The 12,376-nt window shown below is 36.9% G+C and overlaps 2 protein-coding genes across 2 annotated transcripts; one reads left to right on the forward strand and one right to left on the reverse strand.

Annotated features, from left to right (window-relative positions):
• Positions 1 to 287: 287 nt before the first annotated feature.
• LOC120320019 (mas-related G-protein coupled receptor member H-like) lies at positions 288 to 1,356 on the forward strand (the record flags this gene model as incomplete). Its single annotated transcript, XM_039369446.1, has 1 exon — positions 288 to 1,356. A coding segment is annotated over one exon (783 nt), but the record flags the coding sequence as incomplete, so codon positions are not given.
• A 3,133-nt stretch (positions 1,357 to 4,489) lies between these two features.
• On the reverse strand, positions 4,490 to 10,019 carry LOC120320020 (proto-oncogene Mas-like). The gene is made up of 3 exons (XM_039369447.1): positions 9,925 to 10,019; positions 7,341 to 7,824; positions 4,490 to 4,996 (listed from the first exon to the last, which is right to left on the reverse strand). The coding sequence occupies exons 1-3, from the start codon at positions 10,017 to 10,019 to the stop codon at positions 4,490 to 4,492; spliced, it is 1,086 nt and encodes a 361-aa protein (XP_039225381.1).
• Between the last annotated feature and the right edge of the window lie 2,357 nt (positions 10,020 to 12,376).

Genomic DNA, 12,376 nt, shown 5'->3' on the forward strand with positions numbered 1-12,376 from the left:
TATTATCATTAGCAGAAGTCAAAAGGTTGGCCCAGCCTGTACACAAAAGTGTTTAGATATGAAGAATGACAATAATTGATGAATTATTTAATCCAATCTGTTTTTTTTTCCCAAACAGAAATTTCCACTCTAAAGGAAGAGATTATTGAAGCATTACAAAAGCATCTTTGGGGAATTTCAGCCTGGCAAACATGAATGGTACAGCAGATTATTTGAACTATATTTATAGCAGAATTTCCCATGAAGAAAAAACTATCATTTTCTCTGTTGTATTGATCATCTGCAGTATTGGAGCCCCATTAAATGGAATTGTTATCTGGCTGCTTGGCTTCCAAATTAAGAGAAACCCTTTCACAGTATTGATTCTTAATTTAGCTATTGCCGACTTTGGGTTTCTCATCTTTATGACTATATTGTGTATTGACATTTTTATAGGTTTTATACAGTCAGAAACTCTCCAGATTATCTTCTGTTCTCTCTTAAATGTTACATATATGAACGGTCTGTTTCTTCTGACAGCCATCAGCATTGACCGGTGCGTGGCTGTCCTTTTCCCAATCTGGCATCGCTGTTCCCGGCCAAAATATTTGTCCCCTGCTGTCTGCACCTTCCTCTGGATCTTATCTTTCCTCCTGACTGGAATTAGCGGCAATTGGAATATTTTAATTGTTTCTTATATCCCTTATGATATCTGCTTGATCGTGACTGCTGTGCTTTGCTTTCTGTTGATCACAATCTCTACTGTGATCCTATTCATCAAAATATGTCTTAAATCAAAACAGCTCAAACGTGGAAGAATCTTAGTGATGACTTTAATTACTCTTCTTTGTTTTCTTATTCTTGCATTCCCATTTTATATCTATGTGTTAGTTATTCATTTTATTCGGAAGTGGTATTTGCTTGATAGTATTCAATTAGCGCTCATCTTTAGTCTTTCTGCTCCTCTAAACAGCAGCGTTAACCCAGTGATCTATTTTCTGGTTGGGAGAAAGAAAAAAGCTCGCTCTAGGGAGAGCATCAAGGTCATTTTTCAAAGAGTCTTCAGAGAAGATGAAGCTCCTGAAATCTGATAAAAGTTTATAAACACAATTTCAAACTCTCTGTAAATGCAAAACTTCTGCTGTTCTTTAATGCTGGTTATCTCTTATGAGTGCATAGCTGTATTTCTTGTTATAGAAATGAAGTATAATAAAGGATTCTTTCCTCTCCAGAGGAAGTGGCCTCTGTTCCAGCTTTAAACCATAATTAACAAGTTAAAATTCATATATGGCTGGAAAAGATGATTAAAATACATATAGAATTTAAGCCAGAATTGTTATTATTATTCTTGTTGACTACAGTTCCTGAATATTATATTAGCCCGCTTGAATACCTATATCCGGAAGATAGTTTGCTTGCTAAAGCGTGAAATGTTATTGGGGGTAACCCTATTGTTGTATCCATCCCTACCCCAAACTCTTCCCTGAACCCTATCCCGATTCCCACCACCCATAACGATCCTTGTCTTTCCCTATCCTGAAAAAACTTAATAAAATATTCGAAAGAAAACTAATATGAAGTTGTACATAATAGTCACAGAATGGAGAAAGAACAAATGACATCAGGTGATCTTTCCTCTGCACCAACTTCTATGTCAGAAACAATTCGGAAGAAGGGGATACGGGACCCAACACCACACAGTTTAGGAATTGCTAAACCATAATTGCTCCAGAGGCTTTGCACCTTCTGATGATTCCCTGGGTGTTGTTATACCAGGCCATGGGAAGTCAGTGGAAGGATTCTGACAACAGGATTTGAACTCAAGCCCTTTGCTACGTGCTCTGAAGGAGCATGGCCAGAAAGGCATCCCCAGGAAGAGAGGTTAAGTTTCACCATCCCCATCCTTATATTTCTAATGACCAAAGAGGGGAAATAAACCTTAAAGGGAAAATAGTATCAAAACAAAAGAACAGACTGCACACTTGAATGACTGTGATCAGCTGGATCCCTTCCTCAGTGGTCAAAGTCCCATTTATCAGCTGAGAAATCCAACTGTCATTGAAGTTTTCCTCTTGGGTTTCCTCCATCAGTTGGCTAATGGTCTATTTAATTATAGCTTCTGAAAAGAAATATGGTCTGGAGAACAATTTTCCCCGTTCCTCTGTTATATAAACAGAGGCATAGACTCAAGATCACGTGAAGTATTGTTACTGCTTTACAAAGCCCTAGTAAGACCACATCTGGAATACTGCAGCCAATTTTGGTCCCCATATCACAAACAAGATCTTGAGAGTTTGGAAAAAAATCAGAGAAGAGCAACTCAGATGGTCAAGAAGAATGGCTATGGGACTTGGGTTTGGCTAGTCTAAAGAAAAAAAGAAATAAGGGAGACAGGATAGCAGTGTTCCAGTATCTGAGAGGCTGCCACAAGACAGAGGGGGTCAGGTTGTTCAACAGAGCTCCAGAGGGAAGGATGAGAAACAGTGGTTGGAAACTGGTCAAGGAGAGAAGCAACCTGGAATTAAGGAGAAACTTCCTGACAGTGAGGACAATCAACCAGTGGAAAAGAAGTTGTCTTCAGAAACTGTGGGCGCTCCATCACTGGAGATTTTTAAGGAGAGACTAGACAATCACCTGTCTGAGATTGTATAGGATCTCCTGCTCAAGCCAGTGCTGGACCAGAAGACCTCCAAGGTCCCTTCCAACTCTATTTTATTCTATTCTTAAAATCTTTTTATAGTCCTTGAGCTGTCAATGAAACTTTTTAATTTACTTGTTCGGGCTCATTCAAATGGTCTGAATGAGAAATCTATTTGATAATAAAATATTTGCCTGTGTGTGTGTATACACAGCTAGTCCTTGACTTATAACCATTTGTTTAGTGACCATTCAAAGTTCTATTATATTTGACTTTTCATTTTTGTACCGTAACATTAAGTGACTCCATATATACTGTATTAAGTGGCTAATCGTCATCTCTAGATTTGTGCAAAACCTTTTCTGATTCAACCTTGATTCAACAGTGTTTCATTCAGATTCATGGATGCTGTTGGTTAAAGGTGCTGCAATTGTTTGGTAACAGCTGTTTGGTTTTCTGTTAGTTGAGCTTTTGCATGAAGAGATTCAATGTATTGGAATTTTTCCTTTTGATAGATTGGAAGAAATCCATCCCCGTCTCAGAACGGACTTCCAAAAGTGGCATCCATGCACTTCCAGCAGTCCGTCTGAGCCTTGTGAAAAGGGGGTAAGGCATCATCCAGTTCGTCGAAGTCAACAAAAAATTGGCTACCAGTTCTACTGAACCGGTGCGAACTGGTTGAATCCCACCAATGGTTGAAGTGATTGGCTATACCAAATCTGTTGAGAAAATGTGATACTTATTTAGATGAAGTTCAGACTGTTCATTGACAAGAAGGAAAGCCCACTCACCCATCACGAGTGACAATGTTCAAAGAGTTGCCTGTAGAATTTGATAGACGTGGAAGTTACAGTCTGAACAGAAAACTTCAGAACTGCCCACCAGAAGTGCATGGATGCCATTTTTGGAAGTCCATTCTGAGCCAGGGAGGCCTCCAAGGTCCAGAATGGCCCTCTCGAAGTGCATCCATGCCATTTCTGGTGGACCAGAATTGGACTTTCTTTCTTGTCAATGAACTTCTGAACTTCATCTAAATAAAACTTTATCACATTTTTTCTACAGGTCTGCCATTGCCATCAATTCAACCTTCATTATCAGGACAATAATCTTCCACTCTCCAATTTTGAAGACCTTCGTCTATTACTTTCAGATGTGTCTCAATTTTGGAACACTTAATCTGTCCCAGGGAAATGCAAATATAATAACAAATGCTATTTTAGTAGCTATGTATTTCTGTATTTGATATTTCATATTAAAATATTCCATATTTATATCCTGATAATCCCATAATTCTCAATTGAATTTTTTTCTGGTTTTAGCCCTTTTTTCAACCTTTAGGAGAAAGATCAGAGACAAATCCCCAGGCTATAATATCTGTGAATGCTATGTCTAAATGTGTGAGGATCAGAACTGTCATATTTTATTTTAGAAAATGTATCCTGTACATATTTATTTTTCTGCTCTTTCCTTTTATTATGTATACTAATTTGTATGTTTTAGCGAAGCTGTATATTCTTCTATCAAGTGCTTTAGGGAGAAAACCTTTGCAATTATATAGGAAATAAACATACATAAAATGAGACAAAAAATAAAAAACATGCATTAATAGGAGTTGTTATCATATAAAGAAGAATTGTATGACGTCAGACATATCATTTCATTTTATGAAATAAAGAATTACATGAAGTGAGGTGTAATTCTATGTGATGAAATAAAAAAGATATACAAACATTTCTCTTTGAAAATTATGAATATAGTAATATTTCCTTTTTATTGTTTGGCATTAGCTACTTTGTTCGATAAATTTGTTTTTTATTGAACGCACATATTATTTATGGCTATCAAACATGAGAGTACAGTGATAGTAAGACTTCACGAAAGTTCTTCCTTTGCAACTTGCTGTTCCTCCAGGCTGTCCTGCTGCTCATCCTTGAAGACTATTTGAAGAGCCACCTTCAAAGATGTTCTGGGCTGACTCTTTCCCCTCTGCTTCCTCCCCACTAAGAAATAAAGGAGTGGGTTGATGCTGCTCTTGAGAGTAGCACTTCCTCGTCCAATTGTCAAGAGGACAGGATGAGGGAAACTGAAATAATAAATGACATATGAGGCATACCTTGGGAGAGAAAAAAGGAGGAAGAAGAGGAGAGCCAGCAAGATGGTGGTGAGGAGGTTCCTTTGTTTGCATTGCGATTTAGACCTCATGTGAATCCAGAGGGTCACAGTAGACAAAACCATGAGAGGTGTACAAAATAAGACATTCACAATAAGCTGGTAAAGCAAAGGTGAATTTCCAGAGCTTCTGGTCTGGTGAAGAATGAAGTGTGCTGCAGAGAGCAAGAAGGAGAAGATCCAGATGGGGCCACAAACAAGCAACCACATCTCCAACATTTAGGTTGCAGGTTCGGGTACATACAAGACAACTTTTTAGGATCCAGATGCCATCTATAAAACATTTTATAAAAATTTTCCCTCAAATTTTGAGCCTGCATAAATTTAACATTTCTAATCCAAATTACCTCGCATAAATCCAATGAAATCGGTTCCTGAATATTCTGGGCCCATTTAATCATACAATTTTTTACTAACTCTGTTTCCGAATCCAATTTTATTAACTCACTGTAAATTCTTTTAATATGAGCACATTTCTGATCTTTAATCTGAATTACCAAATTTTTATCTGCTAAAGTAATTTCCACTTTCTTATCTAAAGTCCACCTCTGCACTATTTGCAAATATTGAAACCATGATTGTAAAATATTTTCTTGCCTTAACACATCTGAAGACTTTAGTTGCCAATCAGTACCCAACCAAATAAGTAACTCTTTATAAGAAATATTATCAAATATTATCAGAAACCCCCTGAATTGCTTGTCCAGGAATCCCCCAAATAGGCATTTTATAATTTAACTTACAATAATACTTCTTCCAAACTTAAGTAAAGCATTTCTTAAAATATGTGACTCAAAAACCCAATCTACTTTCTTATCAAAAATTAAATATGCATGCCAACCATATAATAAATCCCAACCTTCAAGAGCAAGAATAGTTTCATTTGTTAAATTAAGCCAGTCACTTATTAAAGTTAAAGTGGCCGCATCATAATATAATTTCAAATTAGGTGCTTTAAGTCCACCTCTTTCTCGAGCATCTTGTAAATCTTAAACTTTATCCTTGATTTCTTCCCACCCCAAATAAATTTATTGATACCCTTCTGCCACTCATCCAAATTAGCATTCTTTTTTAAAATAGGTATCATCTGAAACAAAAAGAGAAACTTTGGTAGAACATTCATCTTTAGTACTGAGATTCTCCCCAGTAATGATAGTTGTAATTTTTGCCAATCATTTAAATCTTTTTGTACTTTTACCCATAAGCGTTCATAATTATTCTTATACAATTTTCCATTAGATGTTGTAATATATATTCCCAAATACTTAACCTTATTAACTACTTCATAACCTGTTGCTTCAACTATAATATTTTTTCCCTTCGTAGACATATTTTTTTCAATAATATTTTATTTTTATTCTTGTTCACCTTAAAACCAGAGACCTGTCCGTACTGTCCTAAAATTTCAACCAAATCTTTGACCGAATCTGTTGGATAGGATAATGTCACAACCAAATCATCAGCAAAAGCTCTCAGCCTATAGTCAATCTTACTTATTTTTATTCCTTTTAATCTAGATGAATCTCGAATTTTAATAAGTAAAATCCCCATTGTTAATACAAATAGCAAGGGGGATAAGGGACAACCCTTCTCGTACCTTTTTCTATTTTAAATACATCTATTAATCCCCCATTAATTATAATTTGTGCCGATTGTTGCTGATATATGGCCTTGAGAGCACACAAAAGTTTATCTCCAAAGTTCATTTCCTCTACAACTTTCAATAAAAATTTCCAATCCAACTGATCAAAAGCTTTCTCAGCATCTATAAATATTAAAGCAGCAGGGATTTAGTTGTTCTTATCCAAATACTCTATTAAATTAACAATTTGTCTTACATTATTTTTCAATTATCTTCCCATTATAAATCCAGATTGATCAGTATGAATCAATTGTTTCAAAACCTGCATTAATCTATTTGCCAGTATCTTTGCAAAAATCTTATAATCTGTATTTAAAAGAGATATAGGCCTATAATTTCTAGGTTGGGACAGATCCTGGTCTTCCTCTGGAATCAATGATATGAAGGCCCTTCTCCAAGATGGAGGTAGCTCTGCTCCCGACAGAATGTCATTAAAAATTTCCTTTAATGGTTCTATCATTTCTTCAGATAGCATCTTATAATAAATTGCTGATAGTCCATCAGTACCTGGAGTCTTGCCCAGCTTCAATTGTTCAATTGCAGAAAAAATCTCTTCAGAAGTAATTAAACCATTAATCCCATCACGTTGGTCACTCGTAAGTCTAGGAAAATGTGCTTCCTGTAAATATTTTTCTATGTCTGAAATTTGTATAGTTTCACTAGCATATAACTTTGAATAAAAATCTAAAAAAGACCTTTTAAGCAATTTTTGTTGTTACACTTCTTTACCTTTATAAATTATTTTATCTATAGTCCTCGATTTTTGTTTCTTACATAATTGATAAGCCAACCATCTACCAGGTTTATTTGCATTACAAAATGTGTTATGTTTCATATACCTCAAATTAGTTGCCATCTGATCTGCTATTAACATATTAAATTGCTCCTTAAGCAGAGTTATAGAGAGGTCACAAACAAGAGTGGAGAGATATGGCGACGATGGCAGTGATGCCAGAGTGGGAGGAAGGCAGCCACAGACCTGTCCAGGCTGATGGCCGTCAGCAGAAACTGGCTAGCAGAAATAGGTGAAGGAAAAGAACTAAAAAAAAAGAAGAAGAAGAAGAAAAAGGGTTGGACAATATAAGTTCTTTTATGAACAGTTGACACCCCCACAAACATAGCTGCCACAATGAGGGATGTGAAGATCCCAAAATCAGCGATGGAGAGATTCAGGATGTAAGAATTCCTCTTAATGGAAAAGGCCAAGAGATAAATGGTTCTTCCATTTCCTATCAGGGCTAAAATGCAAATAAGGGCAATGAAACCATTGATAAGATTTTGTGTTAAATTATCTGGATTATCTGGAAAAGACATTTCTGATATTTCAGAAGTATTCAGAGCAGTTTCCACCCATTCAATAATATGGAAAGAAGTGCTGTCATTTTCTGGATCACTCCTTGAAAGTTCAGAAGTATTCAAAATAATATTTGAATGCTTCCTGCTTTAAAAAAAGGAAAAGAGAATCAGTTCTCTTATACAGACACACATACAAACACCCCCCCAAACACACATGTACGCACACATTTATGTTTCACTTCCACATATCATATCAACACATATATATTTTTTCACCATCTGATGGAAATTACAGCCCTAAAATCACTGCTACTTATGAGGCTGGAGAATTACTATACTCAATACAGCTTTTCACCCCAAAATGTTCAAGATGCATTTCAGTAAAATTGCCACCAATTCCCATTATTAGACATTCTGGCTGAGGCCACAGTAGGGTTATCCTATATCTGAACAAGCAAAGGACAACCCCAAAAATAGGAAAGGAAAACTAACATGGGCGGAATGGAAGACACAATATTTAATGTTTGCCTTTACATTCTTTGGAGGGGGTTACCAGTATGAATGCAGGCACACAGCAGCAAATGTACATTGAAAGGACCGTGCTAGCACTAGCAGTTAGTCTTCAATGTGTAACTGATAAAGGTCTTGTCAGTATATCAACCCGAGCTTGTTAACTCTAATAAATGCTAATTGCATTTGATGGTTGGGAGAGTTGGACCATAAGGAAGGCTGAGTGCCAAAGGATCAATGGTTTCAAATTGTGGTGCTGGAGAAGATTCTTGAAAGTCTCTTGAAGTACAAGGAGGTCAAATCAGTCAATCCTAAAGGAAATCAACCCTGAATGTTCTTTGGAAGGACAGATACTGAAGCTGAAGCTCAGATACTTTGGCCACCAAAAGAAAAGAGAGGACTCTTTGGAAAAGACTCAGATGTTGGGAAAGTCAGAAGGCCAAAGGAGAAGGGGAGGACAGAGGATGAGATCCCAAAGATGCTGGACTTTCTCGTTTTTCTTTGAAGACGTTTTGCTTCTCATCCAAGAAAATTCTTCAGTATTGCTGAAGATCTGGAATGCTGAAGAAGCTTCTTGGATGAGAAGCTAAACGTTTTCAAAGAAAAACAAGAAAGTTCAGTTGCCTCGTGAAAAAGCATCTTTGGAATAACTCTGACCTGGATGACTGAGAATCTCCATAGACAGAGGATGAGATGGTTAGTGTAATCCACACAATGAATATCAATTTGGGCAAACTTTGGTAGTGATTGAACCACAAACAGCCCAGTGAAAACCTACTTAGATACTCAAATATCAAGAGACTTATGTGTGCCAGAGTGAAGAAATGTAGGGGAAAATAGGACATGTCCTTCTTTTGCCAGTGCCTACTAACCTAAGGTTAAAGGATGTTACAATCAAAAGTTCTGAAGAACATCAGGTTGCTGATCTTTTTTCCCATTTAAGGGAAAAAGAGCTTGTGGGCCTATACGTAGACCGTATATATGACAATGTGGTCATGTGGTCAAGAACGTGCCATAGATTCCAAACAAAGACCATCAAAGTTCAGTTATTCTTCTGATTACATGGATTGTACTAAAGGAAAGATAACAGGAGCAATGATGTAATTCTACCTCACAATTTCTCCAACCTCCATATCTAGGAGAAATATATTTGCAAACCAGTAGACTTCTGGTTTGAAAACAAGTACAGTTCTAAGAGTGATCCAGAAATTTGAGGTTGAGGACTCCCTAAGGACTACTTCTCCATCCTTGAATAGGACAGGAGAGAAAGTATTAGGGTTCAGGGTTTTATGGTTACTTTGCAATTCATTCTTCTCCTCTTTTCTTTTTTCTGGGATTCTAATGGACTGAAATGAATTTCATCTCTTCTAGTTTCTGTTCGGTTTCTGTTTTGTTCTTTCACTTTCCAACTCTATCTATACAATGCTAAAACTCTCATGTCTGTTTGATGCTTCATAATATACATAACTAAGTCTAGGTCAATAACATTTGCATCTTTGGAGATCTTATTTATCTGAGTTCTACTCCACCATTTCAGAATGTTAGGTTTGTAAGACTCTGCCACCTTCATACATGCTTTAAATGGAAGTTTAGTAATCATTCTGACCTGGGGAATGAGCTGCTGACAGGAACCCCTTTCTCTTATCCGACTCCTACACAAAGAAAATATTTTGTACTATATTACACTTACATGTTGTAATGTGCATATCCAAAATGAGGGGTGTGGGAAGCGCGATGATTGTCATGGAGATATTCTTTAGAGAGGAAGCAATTATAGTAAGTCATGATTATGATCAATAACACCAGGCAGCAAAAATGCTAATGTGTGTTAGAAACTTCTTCCATATTTAAATGCGTGCATGTTTATGTCTGTGGGTCTTTGTGTATATAATGATCATAGGCCAATAATCAGGATCTATGGGGCTCCTTAAGGTTTCCTCCCCAGAACTATTTAACTAATAATTAATTCAAAATATATAAAATATATAGTAATTTTGAAAAGGAAACTTTTCTTCCCACCCTTCCTTCACTTTCAGAAATGCATCTGGGCCTCCAATCACATATTTTTCTTAAAATTCTCTTACAGAACATAAATACTCAACACCTAATCAGAATAGAGCTAAAAAGGGAACTTGGAGGTCTTCTAGTCCAACCCCTTGCTCAAGAACGAGATCCTATACCATTTCAGACAGGTGGCTGTCCAGTCTCTTTTTGAAAGCCTCCAGTGATGAAGCACCTACAACTTTTGAAGGCAAGCTGTTCCACTGATACTTTGCTAGGAAGTTTCTCCTTAATTCCAGGTTGCTTCTCTCCTTGATTAGTTTCCATCCATTGCTTCTTATCTTGCCTCTGGTGCTTTGGAAAATAAGTTGACACCCCCTGTTCTTTGTGGCAGCCTCTCAAATACTGGAATAGTGCCATCATGTCCCCCCCCCCAGTCCTTCTTTTCTCTAAACTAGCCATACCCAGTTCCTGCAGCATTCTCCCTATCTTTTAGTCTCCAGGCCTTTAATCGTCTTAGTTGTTCTTCTTTGTACTTTTTCCAAAGTTTTTTATAATGGGGTGACCAAAACTGGATACAGTGTTTTATGTGTGGTCTAGCTAAGGCTTTATAAAGTGGTACTAATATTTCATGTGATTTTGATTCTATTTTTGTTGACTTCAGCGAACTGGCTGATGCCTTACCCTTTTTCACAAGGCTCAGACGGACTGCCGGAAGCGCATGGATGCCACTTTTGGAAATCCATTCTAAGCTGGGGAGGCCTCCCAGGCCCAGAATGACCCCCCGGAAGTGCATCCATGCCACTTCTGGTGGACCCTTCTGGGTCTGGTAGGCTTCCCCGGCTCAGAACGGACTTCCGGAAGTGGTGTGGACTCACTTCCAGTGGGGCGCTCTGGGCCTGGGAGGCCTCCCCGATTCAGAACAGACTTCCGGAAATGGTGCCCATGCAGAGAACCAATTGTTCAGGTATTTGAATCCCACCACTGACTTCAGCCCTCAATACCCAGACAATAATTTTTTAATATTATGAGAATTCTGGAAATGTAATTAATCATAGATCTCAAATAGGTAAGATGTTTGGCAGATCTAAACTAACTTAGCCATGTACAATTAGACTAATGTATGTGCATTTAATTAGTAATTTCTGTATCTGATTTTTCATGTCAAAATCTTCTAGTCTCATTTTTATTGGTAAGGTGGAGAGGTTATGATTATCTCATGGATTTGGAATTATGAGAATGGAGAAAGTGTAATGGATCATTGTTGATAGTTCTGAGAAACGCAAATTTAACATATGAAATGTCTTTAGTGATTTTGGTGTACTTCAGACACTGAACAACTGCCTATTGACATGTTAACTTTTAAGCATGATAAGATGTAATTGAAATTGTATAGCGATAACCTCAACCACTATTTCCAGGGATTTTTACTCTCTCAATTCCTGGGTAAATGTTGACAAATCTTTGTTGACTGTTTGTTGACTGTTGCATGATTATATGATTAATCATGATTTTCTTAAGAAAACAGTTACAACATCCTGGTGTCATATAGTGGTAAGTTCTAATTAGGCAAGGCACAGTGTGTGTGTGTGTGTGTGTGTGTGTGTGTGTGTGTGTGGTGTGTGTGTATCTTTTAGATTATCTTTTTCAAGCTAGAAGAGAAAGTGCTCCATGTTTTCTGTAAAAGATTGTTCCCCACTTGCTGTGATGACATTCAATCCTTTGCTTTTTATAAAAACACCTCTGAAGAGTTCTCCTCAGTCTCTACTTCTACATATATCAAATTCTACAGTCAGTTCTTTGAACATTGTCACTCGTGATGGGTGAGTGGGCTTTCCTTCTTGTCAATGAATAGTCTGAACTTCATCTAAATAAAACTTTATCACATTTTTTCTACAGATCTGCCATTGCCAATCACTTCAACCTTCAATATCAGGACAATAATCTTCCACTCTCCAACTTTGAAGAGCTTGGTCCATTACTTTCCGATGTGTCATGATTTTGGAACAATTAATCTGTCCCAGGGAAATCAAGTATAATGATAAATGTTTTTCTAGTAGCTATGTATTTCTGTATTTGATATTTCATATTAAAACATTCCATATTTATATCCTGATAATCCCATAAGTCTCAATTGATTT

This window comes from Crotalus tigris, unplaced genomic scaffold (assembly GCF_016545835.1).
Source record: "Crotalus tigris isolate CLP2741 ecotype Arizona unplaced genomic scaffold, ASM1654583v1 scf7180000021113.187851, whole genome shotgun sequence".
Classification (NCBI taxonomy): Eukaryota; Metazoa; Chordata; class Lepidosauria; order Squamata; family Viperidae; genus Crotalus; species Crotalus tigris.

Excerpts from the sequence above, each read along its gene's own strand:
- LOC120320020 (XM_039369447.1), bottom strand. The coding sequence starts at position 10,019 with ATGACTTACTATAATTGCTTCCTCTCTAAAGAATATCTCCATGACAAT. Across the intron at positions 7,825-9,924 it reads GGATATGCACATTACAACAT|GAGTGATCCAGAAAATGACA; the intron begins GTAAGTGTAATA and ends TGAACTTTCAAG. Across the intron at positions 4,997-7,340 it reads ATATCTCTCCACTCTTGTTT|ATGTGGTTGCTTGTTTGTGG; the intron begins GTGACCTCTCTA and ends TAAATGTTGGAG.